This window comes from Strix aluco, chromosome 4 (assembly GCF_031877795.1).
Source record: "Strix aluco isolate bStrAlu1 chromosome 4, bStrAlu1.hap1, whole genome shotgun sequence".
Lineage (NCBI taxonomy): Eukaryota > Metazoa > Chordata > Aves > Strigiformes > Strigidae > Strix > Strix aluco.
Genome location: NC_133934.1, coordinates 7,552,297 through 7,577,720, shown reverse-complemented (window position 1 = coordinate 7,577,720; position 25,424 = coordinate 7,552,297). Strand labels below are relative to the sequence as shown.

General features: G+C 35.6%; 1 protein-coding gene across 1 annotated transcript; it reads left to right on the top strand.

The window, feature by feature from the left end:
* Positions 1-1,641: 1,641 nt before the first annotated feature.
* Positions 1,642-24,855, top strand: RNF212 (ring finger protein 212). Its single transcript, XM_074821341.1, has 12 exons — positions 1,642-1,753; positions 3,386-3,447; positions 7,489-7,563; positions 10,300-10,356; positions 13,431-13,489; positions 15,666-15,730; positions 15,820-15,889; positions 16,695-16,740; positions 18,122-18,185; positions 21,319-21,391; positions 22,211-22,407; positions 24,818-24,855. Exons 1-12 carry the CDS (start codon positions 1,642-1,644, stop codon positions 24,853-24,855), a joined length of 918 nt encoding a protein of 305 aa, XP_074677442.1.
* Positions 24,856-25,424: the final 569 nt, after the last annotated feature.

The window sequence follows — 25,424 nt, the reverse complement described above, 5'->3', positions numbered from 1 at the left end:
CAGCACTAGGTTAACATGTAAAAACACGACAGTTGAAAAAGTTTCTAGAGAGCACAGTGATACAAGAATATTGTGACTTGGCTTCCTATTTGTCTTTCAGACCCTTCACTAGTCTAAAAGGTAGTGAAAGCTGAAATATCTGTAGACCAGTTATTGTTTTAAAGGCACTGTCCGCCTTCTTTTTTCTATCTTCTCACCTTTTGTTTTCATTACCAAGGAAATGTCATTGCCCTTTAAGTTCACTTAAGTTTCCAGTAAGGGAATGAAAATACAGCTGTGAGTATGTGAGAATCCATAAAGTTGAGACAAAATAGAAATAAAAAGCAATACTCTGTGGACCAAATCAATGAAAATAAAATCTCATAAAGCTACTCACTGAGGTGTGTCCTATATTTAAAATTTCTGAGACTTTAGAGCGGTCACTTGAAATGCCCAGTAAATAAGTGTTATTAAATTCACTTTTGTAGAGCACTCACTCACAACATGTCTTGTAATAACATCGTTGGTGGTGTGAAAGAAGAAATGATATGTTACAACCATATAGTATGTGAAGTCCAAGAAGGAAGTTTAATAAAGGGTTGCTACAAGGTTGTGGTTCAGACTTTAGCTGATATTTAGAGTAAGGCTCCTAGCTACATCCCAGTGACGAACTTAACTCATCTCACAATACACTTAGGCTTTTAAACGAAAAGGACAGGCACCATGTCAGAATTTATAAAGGAGCTGATTATGTTCCTCTGTATTAATTAGGTCTATACTCAAAACAGCACTGAGACTTGCAGCCTTGACTATAGCTTGAGAGTGCTTCATTCTTTATCTATAATAATAATTAAATATCTTTGATGAAATGTTTTCAGTCTCCTTCAAGATTTTTAATTAACTCTATAAAGCAGAAGCTGAATCATAGCTCTTTTGGGAAGCACTTTGGGGGCAGTAGTCTTTACGAAGCTAAAAACTGGAGGTTCCTCCTATGCAGTCTGTGGGTCTGTCATACCCAGAGCTACAGCCTGCACTGCAAGAAGGTCTGTAAGGGAATTTTCCCCCAAGATTTTCATCAAGGGAAATTAGCAAGCCGTGGTGTTTTTTCAGTCTAAGAAATTAAAATCAAAACTCCTTGTTTTGCTTCTTTCCCTCACCAAAAGAAGCAACAACAAATCTGTGACAGTAAATTAATAACCTTCCAGATCCCTGCATTTAAAAGTGAAAACCCACTACCATTTTCCACACACCTGCTGTGCCGATGGCAGCCCCTGCTGCATGGCCACCTCTGTGAGGAGGACAGGGCTCGTGGTGAAGCTCCTACCCAGAGCCCTGGTGGTTGATCCAGTTCAGTTGCCCACATTTAGGGAAGGGAGGGGGAAAAACCTCTCAGGATCCCCTGCGTGGGCACCTCTCCAGTCTGGTAGTGAGAGGCCTGAAAACCCCCTTTTTTGGGGGGTGTGAGGGTCAAACTCTGCCGCCCTCAGCCTCCCCCCGGGCGGGGGAGGGGCGCTGCCACTCCTCACCTCAGGGCCCAAGGGTGCCTCAGACTGGAGGAAGATGGTGGCAGGAGGCCTGTAGGCCTCACCCTGAGGGCGGCAAGGAGGGTCAGCATCTGCCTCAGCTGGTGCTCCCTGCCGGACCCGCCTGCCCCTCCACCCCATGGCTGTCCCGGTCTTTTGCAATGTCTGCTTCTGTGAGCCCCGCAAGCCCACCCCACGGTTCAGCCTCACAAGCTGCGGCCATGTTATCTGTGAGATCTGCCTCCAGAAAGGTAATGGCCGCTGCAGGCACGGGGGCGGCTCGGCCCTCTGCTTCAGCGGGTCAGGCAGTGCTGGTGTGTACATATTTACCTTAACCATTAACATTTCTGAAAAAAGAAAGGTCTGAGTATTTCTCCTTGTCAGTCAAATGTTATTGATAAACCTTTTCAATTCTTGCTATTGATTGTCTTTAAATAGTACAAAACACCTGTGTCTGCCTCTAGATGAATCTGGCTGGAGCAATGTGGCTTTCGGAGCAAGCCCTTAGACACAGAGAACTGGAGGCTTTAATAAAACTTGAGTCTGAATGCTTATGATCCATGTCCTCATTGTAAAAAAAAAGAAAAAAGATGGCATTCAGTTCTGTCCAATTTTGGAAAGGGCATGATTTTTCATTAGTGAAAGAGCAGTTTGCAAAACATAGGATTTTTTCAGGGTTTTGCTAGTGTTCTTAAGACATTTTAAATCTCAGTATTGTCACCAAAACACTAGAAAATTTCTAGCAGCATTAGGAGGATTGGAGGTGATGTTTTAAAGCTCTTGTGTGTTGTATGCAATTCCTGAGTCATATTCTGGGACTTCTGTGATGTGCTTAAATGAAGATCTGTGGAAAAGATAGTGGAATAAGGAAGTTGCTTTTCGATAGAAAAAAATAGCAGACAAACATCAATGTTTTTCTCTTTGAGGTCATGCTAAATGCCCTGTGTTTTGCAAGGGCACACAGTATTAGTGATCAATCTGTATTTCAGAATTAAAAACTTTTGACTAAAAGTTTTCACAGGGTTGCTGTTGAGGAGAGAGGAACATAAAATGCAGTCTCTAAATACAGCTTGCAGGCCTGTAGAACCTGAACAACAGCTTTCCTTTCTGCTATTAATATCGATTGGCAAAAAACCCCCTGAAATATTAGATATATTTTTTGCTGTGAATTCGATAATAATGATAATAGCAGGTTGAAAATGTATTTACTCTTTAAAGATGTTTATGAACATTGATTCTTAGAATCCTTAGAAAGGAAGCAGCTAGTAAAATGATCAATTATAAATATTGTAGTAATATGAATTTACTAGAAATAATATAGAATTTACTAGAGATATTTGCTAATATGTTTGCAAATAAAGAGATACTTTAAAAAATGATAAAGTTTTAAGAAGTGATTTGATGACTTCTTCACTGGAAAAATTCACAAGGTAAAAATATTAATTCTTTGGAATTAAGATTTCATGTATTTTATCAAGAGAACCAAACTGGGCTCCAGTCTAAAAAGTCGTATATCTGGTTGACTCTAACTCATTAGTGCACTTAAGCATACATTTAATTAAACCAGGCAAGTAGTCCTATTTAAATCATCGGAACTAAAAGTCACCTGCATTCAGTGACACTAATGATATTCATAGAATCATTTACATGAATGCTTATTTGCAGAAGTAAGATCTGATGACATTCACACACATTTTCCTTGTGTAACTGTGTGTAATGGTTATAGAATCAAATTCTTTATTCATGTTTATTTGCATTTCTTGTATAACATTCAGATTCCTTCCACAAACTCCAAACAAAGGTTTAGGCATCAAATTCTATTAAAAATTTATTCAATATCTATTCAGTTTGATGTATATTTTAAATATGTCTTTACCTTACAGGCAAAAAAGATGAATGTTTGATCTGTAGAACTTCTTGTCGTACATTAGTCCTTTCAAAACAGGTAAATGAAGCTTTGATATTGCTGTATTACATTAATCTGTAGTTTGCTTAACAGCTAAATGATTTGCATTACAAAAATACTTCCCTTTTGTTTGCCAACTCTGACATGAATGTTTACTTATGTACTATACAGCTTTTAGTTTTGTGGACTTCTTCAAATAAAAGCCTACAGAGACTTTTTCAGTTTTCAGATTCTGCTGGACTGTAAATCATTCCTTTTTCAAGAAACATGGCTGACTACTGTGTAACATCAGTCACTACTTTCAAAATGTGGAAAAATGTTTATTGACTTTGGCATTTGTACATCAGAGAAAGTGAACTGTAATGAATTATTTAATGTAATGGACTGAATTGAAAATCTGCATGGTGGGGCATCAATGTTTTCAAGTATATTGGGTGGTTTTGTCTTTGTTTTGTCTTAAGCTTAACTATTTTCCTCATGGTCATGTTATTAAGAGAGGATCCAAAGTATTGTTGGGAATTTTTGTTATTTACTACAGAATGAAGAGCTTCTAATTCCCTTTCTTGAGAAATCATTAGAAAGATTTAATTTTTCCATTTCTCCCAGGAACTATTTTCTCCTTACTTGCTTTCATAATGGGTTGTGAAAACATTTATATTTTCCTAGACTGATGCCTACCTAAGAGACAAGCCTGCCTCACAATGATAGAAGGAAAATACTAAGAGCATTCAATGCAGCTAACTCATAAAGTTCTACAAGTCTGTAAGACAATCAAGTATATGAAATAGAGGACAATTTGGGACTAACCCTGAAGACGTGACCTTGAAGAAGGGCATGATTTCTTTAGATATGTTTAAAACTGAGCTAATATATCTAAATATATCTAAATACAAAAATCTCTACCTCTACATACTGTTTGTAACAAAGTAAAAAACCGTTACGCTCTATTTCATGTTTGCAAACACAGAATTTGCAGAACTGAAACAGATTGAAGAAAACAATGCTACTGAGAATAAAACATTACAGCAAAACAACAGAATGCAAACATAATACAAAGGAACAATGCACACAATAATCAAATTAAAAAAAAAAACCAAACAAACCCAAAAACCAATCAAAAAGGCCCTCATAAAAGTTCTAAAGGAGGTATTTCAATAAGCTTTCTATCCACCTATCCTGGCTGCAAATTTTGTTATTAATTTCAGTCACAGAATAATTTAGGTTGTCAGGGACCTCTGGAGGTCATCTTGTCCAACACCTTACTCAAAACAAAGCTAACTTTGAAGTTAGATCAGTCTTAAATTGCAGCATTTCAACAGAACTTGATGATTTAATTCAAAAATACTGGAGGAATTAAAAAATGCAATGATTGTGATACTAACAAAAATATTAGATGTTTCATTAGAACCTGCCACTGCTCTGGAGGACTGGAAGGAAGCAAATTACCATATTCTTTAAAAAAGACATTCATGATGATTGCTTAGGCTTGATTAAGAACAGATAAAATGATTGGAATGATAATTAAACATGCATATAAAAAAGTCATGGCTCTATAATTCAGGAACCCAAGTGGAAATATACCTGGTAACCTTTAAGAGCTTGATGCTATGGAAGAATTCCCAATGAGTAGGAGGTCCGGTAAATGTGTTAAAACTCCTCATTAAATTGTATATTGGGGCAATCAACATTACACATTAAATATTCTCATCTTTACAGTAATGCATGCTTGTCACCTTTATGTCTTCCTTCTATATCTCATGATCCCCACTTGCGTTTTCCCAGAGGATGGTTAAGTGTTATGATAAATCAGAATCTCACTGTTCATTATTTCAGAATATCATATTAACATCTGCTACTCCTCCATGCAACAGATAAAATATAAACAGTGTTCTATGAACCTTTATTTTAAAGAGTTTTTAAATCAGCAATGAAGCTGTTTCATTTTTACTTTTTTCAGATCTGATAGGTACTTAAACCAAGGTCATTGCTTTGTTAGCACACTAAATAGGTTTCTAGAGCTTGGCTCCTATGAATAAGTTTTAAAGATGCCAAAATGTATTTTTATGAATACATCAATTTTTCTGGATGAAATTTAATTGTCTTTATTTTCTTTAAATACCATAGATAGGTTAGACTGTGCTATCTGTCTTTCTGCTTTTCTCTTTCTCAGTCTGCCAGTTCACCCTGTGGAAATTTTTGAATGCTTTGGCTAATGTCAACCAAATTCAAAAGAGCAGAGGAAGTCTCAAATACAGTTAATTTCCTCCTGTGAGTTCTATAAAAATTAGTAGCTGGGGAAAGCAAGGATAAACAGTTTAGTTCCCCTGGTGAGAGAAATGCAAGTAAAGCTCATCAATAATCAGAAGTGCATTTGGCAGCCACAGGCACAGTTCTACAGTAACCAAACAGTGCATGCCATCTTTGCTCAGATTAATTGCTATACAGGACATCAAAGTAGCTGGTGTCAGAATAGGGGGAACAAAAGATATAAATCCACTGCAAATCCAGGTTATTAATTTAGCTCCTCATGTGGTTATTTTTCATACATATGAGACTCAATTCCCTCTTCTTATTAAAAATATAGAAGCACATGTTGAAAATAGGTTTGGCAAATACAGCTGTTATTTAGTCTTGGATATTTGACTTTATAATAGTGTTATACTATTTTTGGAGTGGGTAAAAATATTGTCTCTCTATTTTTTTGTGCATTTCCAAATGGAGCGAAGCCCAATTCTTTTCAATTTCAATGCAGTATTTTTAATTGAAGTGATAACATCTATTTTCTTAGTTGCCTAGAAAACTGTTTCTTCCTTCACAGGTGGCCTGCTTCCTATTTCTTTCAATAATTCACCTTTCTTTAATTTTTCAGTTTTTTAAACTGTCTGAGATTCTTTAGTACTTCTGGAATTAATTTACATTTTGCCTGCAACACTTTCATTTTTTTTTTGACTGGATTTGGAAAGGTGGATCTTTACATGAAGAATGCCTTTTCTCTGGGACAATCTTCTTTTATCATCTAAGTATCTTGGGATTGTTTTTGCTTTTTTATTCAACTTTTGACTAGTTGTAGACCTACTGTCTTTTACGCAATCACAATATATCAAAGAGAACCTTCAGGTTTACAGTTTACAAGTAGATGGGGTTACTTTTTAAAGGCTCTTTACTGTTACAGTAAAAGATAATTGAAATGTAATCACTGTTAGTTCTTAGTAATATTAACTATTTCAACAGTGCTATAACTAGTGTAACTATTTTGGGGTTGTATTTTGTTTGCTTTTTTTATGAATAAATTAGGAATACATGTATTCTGAATTGAAGTAGCACTTAACTAAGTTATCTACATTGCTTTGTAGATTTGGATAGATGTCCAACTTGTAGCATTTCTTTCTCACCATAAATAATAATTATATCTTTATTACAATGATAGCTTAGGTACAAAGCACTTACTCAGCATTTTCTGAAAACACAGATGGATGTTTGTGAGACCACATCATGATCTCTGATTAAAAGTCTCAGTCATAAAATACTTGAAAAATTCAACTATCATTTTAGGGCTTTTTTCTTAATGCTAGGATAGCATTCTGCTGCCCAACAAGCAGGAAGAATAAAGGGATCCCAGTCAGCATTGGAACTATTCCAAAAAAGGACTTTGTAACAAAACTAATTATTAGATGCATCCATGTGGCTGGGGATGGTGAGAACCAAAAAGCACAGAAAGGGACTGCCACAAACTTGGCTGTTGGTCTGAAGGCAATGCCTCTTCCAGAGGACACAACAGCTTCCTTGAATGTCCTCTGGAAATTGTTGTTGTCCTAGTTACAATAAGTATATAGGTGTGTAGGTACAATAAGTATATATGTGCGTTATATATTTAAACAAAAGCACAAAGCCTTCAAGATGGTTAATAAGGTTATTAAATAAAACTGGGCTTGTTTTCAATTTCTCTATCATCCTACTCTTGATCTGTCCATTTTTCATTTATATACATCAATCAATTTAAGGAGCACTTCGCAAAGTGCTTTATTTAGTATAACTTGCAAATAAAAATGCTAACCTTGGTATACTTTCTTTTCTTGGTAGACAAGTCCTGATATTCAGTCACTGTTCATGGGAATAGATACGTTATGCAAGAGATATTCAAAAGAAATAACTCAGGTGAATTTGCCTTAAAACTTTTTAACTCTATAAAATAATCAGCAACTTCTACTGTTTTTTATATAAATGGGAAAAATATATGAGTGAATGCTTGAAAAGGTGTGTATACCCATTACCATCTTTACTTCCTTAACTCTACAGTTTCAAAGTTCTTAAGAAAGCATAAATTATTTATTGCGGTCACTGCTTATGCTTTCAAACTCTCTCTGAGGATCACTAGTCTGGTTATTTTAATGGTGCAAAATCACTTTCAATAGCATTAATGAAAAATTAGATCTGCCAGAACCTTAAACATGCCCAGATAGTGTGCCCTAATTACAGTAATAAAAAATTACAGAGTGAAAACCTCAGCTGGCTAAAGTCCTGAGCTGAATGTGCTATCTCTCCATTTTTTTTTTTTTATTTTTTTTTTTTAATTGAAACAGGTCTGCCTTTTTTCAGATAGATGCAATAAATGATTCCAAGGTAAATTTCCTCCCTGCCTTCTGTAAACTCCAGGCAGGATCCTTTCCTTCAGGCTTAGTTTCCAGTCCAGAACTTCAGTAGCTGTCTAGGTTAAATGAATACATGTAAACTCCCATTGCCTCCTGATTTTCTGCATCTCTTCAGCTTGGCTTTGGGACTTGTCCTTGTCCTTGTCCCTCTTACTGAGCATTTCATGGCAGTTTCAACCACTCGAGGTGGAACTGTAGTAGTACGTTCTCCCTGAACCCATCTGCGACCTTCACTGTGTATTCTCATCTCCCTTGGGCTGCTACCTGTTTGATCTTATGGTGATCTTCCCAATCCAGCAGAAAAGTAACCCAGGGAAGATCACCTGCTTTCTTCAGTGGTGACTGTGGATTCACATTTGCTTTACTCTATGCTTCACAAACTTCTCCAAGGCTGGGCATGGTCCCTTTCCTCAGCACTCCTCCTCCTAAGATGCACAGGGGGCACAAGGTAAACAAGAAGCCTTCCTCTGTCCTTCCATACACACTTTTTAACAACATGTACAGTGATCAGCAGTTATTCTGTAAACTGAACAAATCCAGACAGCTGTGCCACCAATCACATGTGAATACAAACATCTGTAATGTGACAAAGAAAGGGAAAAGAAGTCACGATCTCAAAAGTCTAAGGTGGGTTTTCTGTAACCTGAGATAACCTATGGGAATCATGTTGAAGTGCAGTTAAGGCATTAAGGTACGCTCAGAACTTCTACCAGCATCAAAAGACATAAGAGCAGCTTGTGCTCTGTTAAGGGCAAAGGTTTATCTAATTTAATGTCCTGTCACAACAGCAGGTGCTTAGGAAAGCATTTAAAAACAAGGCTGGCATGTAGTGATACGTCTTCAGAACAGCCTCCTAGCTTTCAACAGTTTGTGGCACAGTGATTTCTCAATGTGGGGTTGGTGCCTTTGCACTCAAAAGCAATTGTCATGTTTTCTGAATATTTAGCATCTATCACATACTACGGAAGGGAGGTCCACAGGATGTATACACTCTGTGATGATGATTTCCTTTTTCACATTTTAACTTGCTACCTGCTAGTTTCATTTGATACTCTTGAATCCCATTCTAGAGGAAAAATAACCATTCCCATGCACTCCATCTGTGATAATCATTAGTTTTAGACTGCTAATGCATCCATTCTTCAACTCTTTTTTTTCATGTTCTATGTGCTCATTCTTTTACTGAAGCTCTTACATATCTCTGGCTAATCTGAACTATTTCCAGACCTACTATATCCTTTCTAAGATGTTAAGTAGACTCAGGATATAGTAACATACTTTTTTATTTTTGAAGTGGAATAATGATGTTCCCTTTCGTATTCCTTTTTTAAACACTTCTAAGATCTGATCTGCTTTTTTGACTGGTGCACAGCACTGAATTGACATTTTCGCAGATTTCTCCTTTATAGACCCAAGACTGCATTTCTGAGTGGTGGGAGGCAGCTCAGAGCCATTACTTTCTGAGTGGCTGTTTCTTCCATCAGTTCTTCTGAAGAGACTTCTGATCCTTTGATGAGTATCCAATGGGAACATCCCAGGCTCTTCTACAGTGAATAAAAAGTAACCATTTCAATTAGATATGTCACTATGGGTTCATCTTCTCACAGTGTTTCTTCTCCGTTGTCTCTATTCCTACACATTTTCTGGCAGTTTTCTTACACGTGAAAAGGAAGATTTATTAGTAAGTTATTGCCTATGGTAATTTGTTCCTCAAGCTCTTGTCTTGCCTACCTTGTATGTTTTTACTTTTAACCTGTCATGGTTTATGATCCTCATTTGGACACAAAAAGTGCTTACACACCACCAGACAGTGTGTCTAACAATTATTTTTTAATTAACAGAATATTTTTACAAGGCAAGTTATAATTGCCAGTTAGACACATTACTTTTTATGGTGCCATTAATTTTATGTGTTTGCTTAGGACTAATGAATAAGAAACACTGCAGCTAAACTGGCTTTCCTGTGTCTTTACCTTGTTATTGAACATAGTGTTAAAATATAAATTCAGTGAAATAAATCTACCAACTCTAGGGTAGGTCATACTGGATTAAATAAACTTTATAAGAGTTTCTCTATCATTGATAATAACTTAGAATGTTTTGTTGGAGAGGATTTAAAGAAGATATGTTAAATATTTATTAAAATAAAGAAAAATTTGACTACTGTGAAATAGTTTATCACTTTTTGTTGAGGTTGCATAAATGTAATTACGTGAAGCTTGATATAACTATTTATTTTTAGATTTCAGAATTTCAGGAAAAACATCGTAAGCATTTATTAGCATATCACAGACAAAAGGTAACTTATTTTCTTATTTTTGTTTCTTATGTTTACTTTGCTACTTTGGTTTATTTTTAGAAAATATATTCACCTTTTATTGGAATACTTGGAATAATTTATCAGGATTGCCTCATTTCTGTCATTATAAATACCAGCTTTTAATTGTTGAAAATCTGTGAGGACTTTATTAATTATGGTTACTATTATCTAATAAAACAGATTTTAGTTGTGGGGTGACCAAGATTAAATTAAGAGTCAAAGGACAAGGAAAGAAGACACCAATTCACATTATGGAGGAGAATGTGTAAGAGGTGGAAAGAGATTAGTACTCAGATGATAAGCCTAGAGGAAAAGAAGACTAGGTCTGACCAATTAAATTATAAGCTTGAGCAATGGAGAAGAAGACTAAGGGCTAGTACCCTGAATTAGAAATGGGAAGAGGAATAGAATTAATTATTCTGTGGAGAACAGTTATTGAATTTGTCACTATGCCTCTTCCTCTGTAGGTTGGAAAGAAAATTTATTTTTAATTTCTCAGCTACTTCTAAATATTTGATAAAATAGTTGGCTGTTTCATTCATTTCTAAGGGCATGGCCAGGTATATTGCTTAAAGCTATTTGGCAATGCTGATGAATCAACCCATCAGTAGGTGCCCTATGTATGAAATGACAGAGGCAAACCCATATAGCTGGTCAACTGGCCATTCCATGTGTGAGGAGGGCATCTGATATGGTTCTTATGGATAGAACAGCTTGGAAACTTATGTGCTTTGTGACCCATTCTCCCCTCTTTCCCGTGACTGCGTTTGGGGATCAGTAGAAGTGTACTGCGGAGTGGGTAGTTCTGTCAAAGTCCTGACCCTCTTCTTTCAAAGCCAGGCCATGGAGGAATCATGATTTTACACCCCCTTCTAATCTATTTTACTGACTCCAGATGGTAAAACTGAAACCTGTAGGCAAAGTAAAATAAAGCTCTTAATAGAATTTTGCATAAATAGAAATGTTATTTCCGAAGAATCTGTGCAGAGTCTTGATAATTTGATGATAAGTTTCTAAGTTATTTACTGTTGAGATATTAATTTAACAGTGGTTGTAAAGGACGCTACTTGAACTAAGGAAGGTGTTTAGGTGATAGTACAGAATAACTGAAGATTTAGGTGGGTGTTTTTTCAATGGTACACTGCTTTGGGTGTTTTTGTTGTTTTGTCCATTCATGTATTTGTTAGTATTTTAAAACTGCTTGCATTGGATCAGGGTCAGAAGAGGCTGGTTGTCTTAAACACCCTACGTGCAGCTATGGCTAGCACTGGTGAGGTTGTTTTGGTGGAGAAGTGGTTTGGCAGTGAGGCTGAGGTGAGCAAGGAAGAGAAGAGTTTCCCTGCGCAATGATATACCTGTCTCCTTCCTGTGAGTTTCAGTTAGCAATGCTCCCTCTTTCAGGGCTGCTGGGAGGGAGTCTGAAGGAGCTGGGGAAGGCTAGATCACAGCTGGCAGAGGCACACAGGAAGAGAGAGTGGGAGTAGATACTCACACTCAGGGTTATAATGTCCGTCTGAATCTTCCTGCCACTGGCTTTGAGATGAAGGTGAGTGGGAAAAGGATGAAGAAAAATGATTGATGGTATAAGCAGTTTGGCAAGTGGCAATGAACCCTGGAGAGGTGAGGAAGCACAGATCTACTCCTTGACACAAGTGCTTCCTCCTGTCAATCTCCACTCTAGAGGTATTGTCCTTTGGGAAAGGTGGAGAAATGGGAATTTCACAACCAGGTTCTCATGCTTGGCTATCTTGTTTGTGGTTCCCGTCCTTACGTCATCCTTGTCACTGCCAACCAACAACTCTCATGACCTTGACAAAAGCTTCTTTGTTGCTGTTTCTGTGAATTGTACAGATACTGGGGTGCAGATGAGGGTGTGTGGTATGGGCATTTGTTATCTGTATTCCTGGCAAGTCTAGAGCCCGTGTTGTGCTAGGACCCAAAGATATTGAAATAGTTATTCACCTTCTTTACGGCATTTTGGTCTTAAAATGATCCAGTCCTACAGAGTAACAGGGTAAAGTACATTGTTCCTGACATCTGCACTTTCTTAATCAAACCTAGCTCTCATTGGGAAAAAGAAAAAAGAATACCAAAAAATCAGATCTTATGTAAATTAGATGTTGTCTTTAATCTGTTTTGCAGAGTTGCACATCTGCAAAGAGAGTATAATATATCCCACAAACAATATGATTTTATAAAGCTATATCAGGTAATGTTATTAGAGAATTCAAATAATATTGTGAGAAGCATGAAAATTTAACAAGAAAATTCAACAAGAAAATTCATGATTTGTCTTCAAATCAAAATATGGATAGTGTGAAGTAACGAAGGACTAAGGTCACCCAACGGAAATTAAGGATAAAATATAGATGCAGTACTGAGGCTATTGAGTAATTTTTTACATCCTTCATAAAATATAATGTATGATCATGTAATGAAAGACTGTAAAAAATATACACACTAGGGAACTGACCTAATGTTCTTGACCTTAATGTTCCTCCATTTTGCAAGCACATAACATTCTTTAATGGAGATCTTTTTGGTTCTGTTTATAACATAATAGGAAATACTCTTCACATAAACTTATTACAGATAGATACTGCAAAGAAATGAATAAATTTTGAATCTGAAATGAGAAATATGGGAACATAGTATTTGGTATTTTGTACAGATATTGGTGTTTTTTCCAGATAATTCCATACTAAATGCAACATAACTTTTATATCAGATATGGAAAAGAGGAAGAAAAATAAACACAAGCTATCTTTAAGCACTTGTCTTAGTATTCATTTAACCAATATTACCAGCACACTTAACAAAAGGTAATCATACTAAGTCTGTAACTGCCAAAAAGTATATCTTTTTCAGACTTGACTGTTTAATGGATCCATATAACAGCTATAATCTTGCCCCAGTAAATCTAGAATAGTAATGATATCTAAGATTAAAACCAATAGAAAACAGCCATTCAACACTTTAGAATACTAGTTCTATGAAAATGAAGTTGTATATCACACAAAGAGATTTTGTTTAAATCTATGATTATCTCACAGACGGTAAAGTTGGAAGAATCTCTCAAGAAAGTAACACAACAAATTCATCAGCTACAATGGTAAGAGTTTTAATGTATCAAAAGTAAATGAGAAATAGTCTTTCTGATCAGACAACAGTAAGTATGATAAAACAATAAAAAAGTCATGATTTATTTGCCTTTCTCATATATTGTGTTATATAATAGAAGTGGCATATTTTTACAGAAATAAATGAACACGTCTGTCATCAGGTCCATTTTCTTCACATTAATCAAGCCTGTCAGGAAGGAATCCTTTTATTTTTAAATTCAAGTCAGTACTTGAATTTACTCTAAATGAACTCTAAAAATGATCTTTTAACAATCTCCTTCATACAGTTATTCAGTTTTAAAATTTTTATTTGTATATACATGAACATGTTTTTTTTATTCCAATGGGCTTTACAGCGTCAGCCTGGAAAGTACTATGGTATCTGTCCTAGAATCTAGCTCATTAACAAAATTACCAGAGTTTCGTAAGATGATTCTCTTCTTCTCTGTTTCTAGTAAGAATCAACTTCTTGACTCATCTTAAATTAGTCTTTTTTTCACAAATGCATCAAGGAGATAACCAAGAGGTAGCCCATTGTTATCTGCCAGCTCACTGACTGATACACCTTAATCTTTTCATCTTATTTCCAACTTAAAGCCAAAGTTCTTATTGATCCCTAAGGGCACTCTGTGCTATTACTTTTCATTTCATTAAATTTTATCTCAATTATTTATTTGAAAATATCACATATCAAAAATCATTATGTAGTTCTTTTCAATATTGATGTAACGTTCTATCTTCAGAACTTTCTGTCTTCAGATTTCACAAACTGCAGGCTATCCCTGAGTCATCTGGGATATATTAAACAGGATCAGTTACAACACTAAACTGAAGGGGACATCACTAATAACATTTCTACACTCTCTTCACCCTTGATTGTTGTGGTTTCCTTTTTAACATTATTTATGGTATACTTACCTGAATTAATTGCTTTTATCTCTGCTTTAAAGTCCATGTGGCCTATACAGCACTCTAGTGTTTAAATTGATTTAACACATGAAAAATGTAGTATCTTACTACTGTTTAAAAAAGCTGCCTACCAAAACATAAAACAAAACAAAAAAAAATATCAGATTGAACTACTGTGATCCACCTATGGTGAAATGATTACATTTTCCATATAACATTAGTTTCTATGTCCTATTTTATCCTTCCCATTTTCTAAGATTTCTAAAACTACTGGGAAAAAAAAAAAAACCCTAACAGACTTGGTCTGCTTTTCCCTTTCAGTGAATATAGGTAGTAAGAGTAGTTAGTGTATAGTTACAATGTACTTCTCCCTATAGATCCATCTTCTTGAGAGAAGCCCTTCATGAGTGCCACTCATGATTCATGATTCACTCATGATCAAGGATGATGAAATCTACTTAATAAACCAGTTCATGAAGTCAGAAATTTAACTGCAAAATTTTGTTGTTCTTTATTCTTTTTCTGTGTTTTTCCAGTATTGACTTTCTTTTGACTCTGACGTGCACATAATGCTGTATTATGCTCTCTTATGCTGCTTGGTATGATATAACTGAAAGAAAAATGGTATAAAGGAAGCTATGTATGTGGTGGATTATCATAGTTTATATATTTTTATCCACTGCCTCCTTTTTCTTGCCTGCATCTCAAATAAATAACATCTTGTTTATACCAAATACAGAGTTCTTACTGAATTTCAGATTTGTTAGGGTTCTACCTAGAGAGTGTGACCTAGGGCTTCTCCTTGCCTGTCCAGTAGACATATTCCTCCTATTTATGGTTATTGGCAAAGGTATCAGTTTTACATAGCTGTTGGTGAATAGCGTAAATATGCCACTGTTTCTTCTGATAACTAGATTTTTTAAAGTTTTGGGAATGTATACATTGGAATGAAGATTTTTGGCTCAACTGTAGTTAATAGTTGTATTTTAACATCTGTTGTTCTATAAAGTACTTTGCCATAATGTTATCCTAAATTTTCGGGCATGTAATGACTGATACAGACATTATGATATAGAGAAGAAGTTAATAGCTTATCAAATAGATTGTTATTTTGCTTCATGGCAAACAGTGTCATGTTAAATCCAGCTATGATGGATAAAATGCTTTGATTTTATGCTTTATTGACCAGCTAGACAAATGAACTAACCAAACCAGCTTTCAAATGATATCTGTTGTTTCTTCTGTTTCCCCCTTTAGTATGAAACCTCCTGAACAAACTACACAGCAACCATTTTCCAGTACAAGTAGAAATCCACTTTCTAGTAAGAAGTGTTGGTTTAAGATACTAACTAAGGAATACATATCACTGGATATTGTTATGTTCTAATATTAAATTTATTAATAACTTCAGTTTCTTCAAGAAAACAGAATGGTTATTCTTCATGTTCTCTTCATCCTAGTCATCCTTCCACTTCTGAAATGTAGGTACAAATCTGTTAATTTTCAATGACAATGTTAACAGTGGCAACAGACTCATATTTTATACACAAAGCCTTTTTTTTGTAGTGAGTTTAAAATAAGTATATTTTCTGATTTTGTGGGTTTTTTCTGCAAACTCTGTAGGTATGAAAGAAATTGGAAGGGTCTTATCTATCCAAGTGTACATAATAACAACTTGTATGGATTGCCTTTGTATTCACTGGAGAAAATTCTAAGGCATGATGGACCTTATTCTAAAGACTTTCTGGATAGATAAATTGATTAATTAGTGAGGAACTCTTCCCATTGACTGTAGGGAAAAACTAAATTACTTGTACAGACACCTATATGTACATTATAGTTGTCTAAAGTTAGATGGGATGAACTCCAGTAAGGCTCATTAAATTTTAACATACAACTTGCTCAAGCTAAAAGATTTCTATACCTGTGACTATGACTTTGTGTTTTATAAAAAATAAAATTTCAGAATGCCCTTGTTGTGAAGACAAGTGACAAATATATAAATATGCATATTTATTCTGACTTAAATACAAGAATAACAATGTTAATCATAAAATAACTTTCTCTGCAAATGTCTAAACCAAATCTCAGAATCAATTAATAGAATTTTCTTACTGCTAGTGGGATTTGGAACAAGTCCTAAATACTCATATGTGTTATGCATTATGTATTATGCTTTTCCATTATTAGACAAATTTAACATGAGAATATAACATATTTTTAGTCATTATAATGAATGTGTTATTTTTATTACAATGTCATACTTATTTTGACCTTTGTTGTAAGAATGGAGTCAATGGAGATTGATCCTGTACCTTTACCTATGAGGAAAGTAAGTGGGTTTTTTGTATATATGTTTATATATCTCTATATGTACATATATATGATTTTGATTGCTTTGATTGCCCCTACTCTGTTAATACTGCAAAAAATAGGATCCCTCCCCCTCAGCCACTTCAAAACAGTTCTTATGTACATGCTAATTTCAGCTATGCTTGATACTTAGTACAAGTCAGATGCTCACCAAAAAGGAACCAAAAGGAAATAAATCACAACAGTGATTTCTGGAATTATATTTTCCACATGCCATATACAGGCTTTTAAAATTCTAATGCTAAATTAAATGGCAAATTCTTGAAATCTCAGTATGTTTATACTATAATAATGTAACTGTTTCCAAAACAAATGTTGCTAATGCATGAAACTGAGAGTTGCAATTAAATTTAAGGTCTAATATATTAAGGAATGGAAATATATGTAAGATTTCCACCTTCAACAGACCTCATGTAGATGTCTGCGGTACAAATCTATGTTATCATCTCAGAATTACCTTTATAACCTATGGATTGGTTATATCCATAGATAGACCTATATCCATCAGTATAACCTATGGATTAATATCTGTGATTCATTCCATTCTAAAGGAAACTAACTTACTGGTCTCATTCCCATTTTTCTTCCTTGACCACAAACAGAATTTCAGGGGATTAGGCTGTATGTAAATGCTGTCATTGCAAATGTCTGAAGTTACAAGGGGTGAATCACTTGGCATTCTTAACTTCATATCACATGTGATTTTCAAAACATTAATGAAATTTCATTTATGATGGATAAAAGGGGCTTTTTAAACTACAAATCAAGCCAGTCATTATCTTTCACCTTTCATAAAAAATTGACTAGGTAATCTTGCTTCTGTCTATGCTCAGGGGCATCAACATGTGTATAGTGTCTTCACATGTTAAGAAAAAGCTAGGTGTAGAAGGCAGTGGTCTGAAAGCAGTGTTAGAACCTCATATTTAAGTAGGGAATTGCAACCTTTGAATGACATCTCTAACATGAGAATGAAGGCAGGAGCTTTTCACTGTATTACTATTCTGATTAGGAGAGGCATCATCCAGGAACAAATGCTAGTTTAAGAATGGAATCTCAGCACAGAAAATGATGTGTCTGATATTTTTCTTATCTGAATGCGACAGAGAGGACTTCTTGGGATAAAACTAAAATACATGTACTTTTTCCCCCAGTGTAGATCTCTAAAAAACAGTAACTTAATTCTGAGGTTTTGTATTTTAGCGCTATAAACAAAACTGCCAGCGAAGAGTGCCAGAAATCTGCAGGCTTTATAGACCTCAAAAATGTAACACTATTGCTTAAAATACCATAATAATTAACATACTTATTACACTGTAATTAATACCATGCCATTCATTTAGCCTGAGACACCAACCGGTCCAACAAGATTATCATTAATAACTCCACCACAAGATGGACGTATGGGTGAGTAAAAATGAAGTTTGTAACTGGATAATAGTTGTATTACATTAAGTGGATTGATAAATTAAAATCCATACCTTAGCCATTTACTGAGCAAACTTGAATTGTGTTGAGGTATAAGTAATTTATCACGTAGACATGTATCCAGCAGATGGGCGATGTTTAAAGATGAAGAATGAGATAAGTCTTTTTAGTACTCACCTACTCTGTTCTGTGAATAATTTGGGACAACCAGACAATCAGGCCCAGTCAGCATGGGTTTATGAAAGCCAGGTCGTGTTTGACAAACCTGATCTCCTTCTACGACAGGGCGACCTGCTTATTGGATGAGGGAAAGGCTGTGGATGTTGTCTACCTTGACTTTAGTAAGGCCTTTGACACCATTTCCCACAGCATTCTCCTGGTAAAACTGGTTGCTCGTGACTTGGATGGGCACACGCTTTGCTGGATAAAAAACTGGCTGGATGGCCCGGCCCAAATTGTTGTGGTGAACGGAGTTAAATCTGGTTGGCAGCCGGTCATGAGTGGTGTCCCCCAGGGCTCGGTTTTGGGGCCACTCCTGTTTAACATCTTTATTGATGATCTAGACGAGGGGATCGAGTGCACTCTCAGTAAGTTTGCAGATGACACCAAGCTGGGTGGGAGTGTTGATCTACTCGAGGGTAGGGAGGCTCTGCAGAGAGACCTGGACAGGCTGGAGCGATGGGCTAAGGCCAACCGTATGAGTTTCAATAAGGCCAAATGCCGGGTGCTGCACTTGGGCCACAACCCCCAGCAGCGCTACAGGCTTGGGGAGGAGTGGCTGGAGAGCTGCCAGTCAGAGAGGGACCTGGGGGTGTTGATTGACAGCCGGCTGAACACGAGCCAGCAGTGTGCCCAGGTGGCCAAGAAGGCCAATGGTATCCTGGCTTGTATCAGAAATAGCGTAGCCAGCAGGGACAGGGAAGTGATCTTGCCCCTGTACTCCGGCACTGGTGAGGCCGCACCTCGATTACTGTGTTCAGTTTTGGGCCCCTCACTACAAAAAGGACATTGAATGACTCGAGCGTGTCCAGAGAAGGGCAACGAAGCTGGTGCAGGGTCTGGAGCACATGTTGTACGAGGAGCAGCTGAGGGAAGTGGGGGGGTTTAGTCTGGAGAAGAGGAGGCTGAGGGGAGACCTCATCGCCCTCTACAACTACCTGAAAGGAAGTTGCAGAGAGGGGTGGATGAGTCTCTTGAACCAAGTAACAAGCGACAGGACAAGAGGGAATGGCCTCAAGCTGCACCAGGGCAGGGTTAGACTGGATATTAGGAAGTATTTCTTTACAGAAGGAGTTATTGGACGTTGGAATGGGCTGCCCAGGGCAGTGGTGGAGTCCCCATCCCTGGAGGTATTTAAGAGTCAGGTTGACATAACACTGAGGGATAGGGTGGAGTAGAGAATGGTCAGTGTTAGATTAATGGCTGGACTAGGTGATCTTCAAGGTCTTTTCCAACCTAGATGATTCTGTGATGCTGTGAATTACTTATAACCAAAATGATTTTTGCTGAGCAATCAGTCAACAGTTGCAAAGAAAATACTGTAACAATGTGTAAGGCTGAACAGAACAGGCATACTTGCAATATATGTTGTTTACCCTCTATTAACATAATTATAATTCATTTAATATTAATTACTATAATATATAATAATTAGATTTATTTATAGTTACCAGAGATTAAATTTTTCCATAATGTCATGTGAAAAATCACATGACGAAAAGGGAAGTAACTAAATGTTACAAAAGTATTTCGTAACAAAAACAAGGTAATTAAGTTGAAATCAAGAATTTCTTCAGAAAGGCGAGATGTTTTTTGCCCAAATCACTGCACTAAGGTATAAGACATTTTACCTGCCTGTGATTCCTTTCATTCCTGGGCTGTTGCAGAGCTTGGGTAACACTCTGATATGAATAAGACATGAATAACAGCCTATCGAAATTTGTTGCAGTTTCTCTGAGTACTGTTTATTTGTGAGGAGTTTTGCAGAATTCCTAATGCTCTGCAGGTCTACCATTCATGTGTCCCTCTCATTCTTCGTTTTATATTCAACATGTTTCTGTAATTGTCCATTCTCAGGCAGTCTTTCACCTGGCTTCAACAGTTAATAAAATCCATCTCCAGCCACATAAGGAGCTTTTAGCACTCTTGTCTTTTTACATGGTGTAAACATCCTGAAACAAAGCCAAATGCAATTACAATGCAATTGTAATGAAGGAGCAAAAATTGCTTTTTCTATGTTATGCTTGATTTATATGTCCAGTTCCTTCCTAAATACGTGCTTGCCTATAAATTTATGGGTAACAAGATAGCAAGAGCTGAGGTTAACTGTTTTTTCTTATTGTGTCTAAATATAAATAGATATTTAATTAGATAGTAAAATTATATGTAGAACAGTTATGTGTTCAGCACATTTCAGTATCAACCCGTAAAGTTTTGCAGTGGACAAAGCTGAATGAATCAAAGCATACTTGCAAAAATAAGGGCAAGTAGAAACAATGATTTAACGGTGCACTGAAGAAAGTTTCCTTCTCAGAGATGGATGGGGCAAAAAAGCATAGCCGTAGAACTGGAGGACCTCAGCAGAGCTATCTTGATAGTCTTAACAATAGTCTAACAGATGAGAGAAGGTGAAAGAAAGCAACATATGTGTTTAACTTGAAAAAGATTTGCAGGAATGGTGCAATATGATGTTCTCGTGACAGCTAAGCTCTATGTAGAATCAATCTATTGAGACTAAAGACAATTTTTCAACTTTACCCTCTGTTGGAGTACTGCAAAAGACTTTTGCTAGCTTTCACTTTTGGTGGATCTTCATCCATCAAGAAGTACTGGAAGACAACTCATGCCTCAGCAAATGTCTTGTATGTGCTAAATTGTAAAAACACATTATTAATTTTTAGGGCTATTTTAATCCTTTCTCAAGTGATGTGGTGACTTTATTTTGTCAGCCAATTCCTTATCTTTCATTGTCTATTGTAATTGTGTACCATTTTTAATTCTTGAATAAACTGATCATGGATTTGTCCCAAATAATGTAATTAAAGTACTAATCTTTTTTTTCCAAAGTTATCTCCTAAGTAAAATGGGTAATTCAAAAATTGAATTCTTACAGGTAGTATATCCTACAGAAGTTCTCAGTCATCTGGAATAATGTCAAGTCAAAATGGTAGAGCGGGATCTACAAGGTAATTAAATACCTTTTCAAGATTTTACCATCTCTTATGGGACACAAATTTCTCTCTGGCCTGTATTAATTTGTTTGTATGGGTATTAATTTGTATGTTTAAAGGTTATATTCTATATTTGAAGAAATATGTTTGTGCAGGCTAGCTATCACCTATATGAATGTGTTTTTTATTGTTGGAAGGTTTTATTTTGAAATCACTTTCTTCAAAAATGTGCAAGATAATCTGAGTTCCTGCAGCTGTGGATGTCTACAGTCATGGTACTTTTATACAAAGGACAGTAATTTTATAGTAAGAAAGTGCAACAATGTGTCTGCTTTATAATTCTTTTAAAAATCAGAGATGACAACACAATATCTACACAAGACCTATTCGCTGAATAACCTGAACATCTTCATGCAGTGTGTAGCAGGTGTTTCAGGTTTTTCATCTAAACATTGAAAATGCCTCAAACTGTGAGAATTGTTAACAGCAAGAAAAAACTTAAAATGGTTCCAGAAAAAGTAAACTCTTGTTCTCTATAATCATTAAGCCAAACATATCTTCCTAGTACAAATTGAAAATATATGTATAAGAATATATTTCTTTTTTTTATCTCTGATTCTCATATCATTTGTTTTGTCCTTCTGCTTTTTCAAAGCAGAAAAAACCTAAAGTAAAAAACCTAAAGAAGTAAAAATCTGATATGGAATATGTAGAATACAATAATTTATAGCATTTTCTATTAAAATATTAGCACTATGAATTTAAGTGGTTTTGAAATCTCTTGTAGTGTGAAAGTAGCCTCAAATCATATCCATGGATTCATTTCATTAACAGATCCACACCTATAAGACTACCTCATAGTGGATGTTCACTTCCATCATCATCTGGATCACAAAGTAGTAGAAGGGGGTCATGGGCTACTTCTGATTTCAGAACCCCTCAGTCGTATCCATTTACATCACCTTGCCCACAGTTGTCTGTTACAAGACATCCAATCACCATCTCTGGACTTCTGCAAAGACAACATTTAGGCAAGTATATTTTATAAAATAACAACATGTAACACTTCCTGAAAAATTTTCAGCATAACATATGCTTGTTACTTATTTACTGGAGAACAGTAAATAAGAAACAAATTAAGCAACATGAAAATGATTTTTCAAAATTGGAAGTAGGCTATCAGCAAAATATGAAAAATATTGATGTTCATGATCCGTGTTTTGCTTTAGTCTTCTGTGCAATAGAATATCTACCGTGAAAATGTGTTTTTGCTTCACCTCAGAATGGTATTTTAACAGAGATTTAATTCTGATAATGTCCATAATTGTTGTTTTCTAGAAAAAACGATTCTAAATAATGGAAAGCATATAATAAATTGGCAAAAGCTAATTTTGCAACAAAACTCAATTAAGGAGTAGAGAAAAGAAAAGCATGAGTGGAGGAAGTGCAGTGAACTCAGTGGGAGTCATAGCAAGACTGAGATAGTCAATGGGATTCCTTTAATAAAGCAGAATAGTTGAGTTGACACATGGGAAAGAAGGACAAAAATGTCTGTAGTGAAAAGAATGAATGGGAAACAGCTCCTGTATGACTGAATGGTGTGTTGTGGAAAGTGGGTGACAGTTGACATCTCACTACGCCCAGAAGAGAAAAAAATGAACATAAATGAAAACTGCAGTATTCTGAGAGTAATAGTGAAGTATTAGTCACCTGCTTATTAGAACTAGGGAATATTAATGCAAATGAACAAATGAGTGAACTCATTCTGAAAATGAGCAATGGATAGGGAGTGAGCATGTGATGAGGCAGAGAACAGGAAGGAAGATGTGTTAAGGAATAGAAAAAAAGGTGAGGATATTAAAAGGGTTGGGAGTAGAAAAGGGGTCCAAAACAGTGCATGGGACAGAACAAAGGCTATAGAGGAAGAAGATTAAAGAATTTACAAAGAATGGAGATAAGAATGCAGAAAATTAGTGTAAAAGAGGAAGCAGGATGGACCAAAGGATAATGATGAGAGGACAATAAAGTCTATATTTCCTGTGAAGCAAGAAAAGTAGAAAAGAGATGCTCTGGATAGTTACATCAAACAGACCAAACAGAAAAGCAAAGAGAAAGGAAATGATGGGAAGAGAATTAAAGAAGACAAGAGCATTTTCTAGTCTTTTATTTTTATGTTTTATAAATATTGCTATTTATTTCATTGTACTTCTGTCACATGTCCTATATTTTCACAGTTTGGGAGGAAAGACTTAGATGATAATTACAGTCATTTGTTGCTGGTGATTTTTCCCATATTCTGTACAACATTAACTTTATTTATTTTCTGATTACTTATTAGCCTGTCACAGACTTCAGTAGTAATCTTCCCATTCCCATGATTTTTTCAGTCCTAGTACTGTTCTGTCATTTGCCAAATTTTCTCTCTCAACTTCACATTTCTTACAGATGTAACTGTCAAGACACCCACATGAATGTCCACAAGTGACAGTAAAAAGGGAGATAGTCCAGGGTATTATTTGTTGAGTGCAGCATAAAACTAGCAAAAGTAGCTGCATAGAGACCAGCCCAAGAGGGGTGTAGGTAGGAATTGCATGGGGGCAGATTAATTCATAAAATCATAGAACAGCCCATGTTGGAAGGCACCTTGAAAGATCATCTGGTCCAACCTTTTGTGGGAAAAGAGCCTAGATGAGGTTATCTAGCACCCTTACCAATCACATCTTGGAAACCTAATTCTTCATATTGCAGAGTTTACACCATAAGTGAAATCTCTGTTATTTACATTAAAAGGATAATTCAACTATGAAGCATTTTTTGAGTCCATATTAATAAATGTGACCTTTCCATTCCAGGAGTAACACATCCCAAGCAGTTTTGAGTTCATGAAACTTCATGAAACCAAAATAAAGATATTTTAATAAATTCATTCATATTCAAGTTATGAATGCTTATAGCTTGTGGAAGCTTACATCATAACTGTTTTTCTTGTGGAATTTCTGGACAGTGATATAGCATGTGAAATAATGCATGAACCTGATAGAATCTGTAAATAATGTAGTAGAAATCGAAGTTAAAAAAACACCCAGCTATACTGAACTTAAATATTAGTTGTCTTTGAGCCATATGTTTACAAGTTTATTGCAGTTTGTATGCAGAACAATGCTTTGGACATTCACCTGTGTAGCTGAAATTGGAATATGGCAACAATGCTTTTATTGAAACAGAAACCTAATTCTGTTATATAAATACAAAGGAGCATATTTAGATTCATAAAAAGAGCTATGCAAAAGTTCTTATCAAAATGTATGGGTTTTATTTTTAATTTTTGACAATTTTGACTTTCTTTCTTCCTTGAATAAGTTCTAAGATAATTTACATGAATAATGCTTTCCTTTAGTCTTACTAATTTTTTTCCCATTTGTACTTGTATTCTTACTCTAGGCTCAACTAATTTTGGAGGACATTCAACAGAAAGATAAGCAAACATCTGTGAATTGTTTTTGTCAATAAGCATCTGGAGAAGCCTCACACAGTCTTTGGATATCAAAGTATTTGTAATTTCTATAAAATGTCAAATTGGCATAAACCAGCTAACTGTTCAGCATGAATAATATGTTTAAAACATCACTGATCTTGCTGATTAACAACATCTACAGTAGTTTTAAACAGGAATACAAAAGCTTCTTGCTGTTTCTAGAAATTTTGGCTTAAAATGTATTGTATAAATAAACAGCCTTTATTAACTAGAGTTAAAGCAAAGCATGATTATATATTCAATGAGCATTTCTTGCCGTGAGGCACTGAGCTGCAGCAGAACTCTATTTTTAAATGGTTGCACCTGTACAGTATTAAAGTTGAGCCCCACTCCTAAAAAATGTTTAAATCTATGGATTTTTGATTCCAGAATTCCAAATTTAGGTTCTTAATAAATACATCACTTTTTGTTTGCACTGTTGAAAGGGGGTAAGGTTTGAGGGATATTACATTCTATCAGTCTCTCCTGAGCTAATAAGACAGTATCTATTCCACACTTCAAGATGTTTACCAT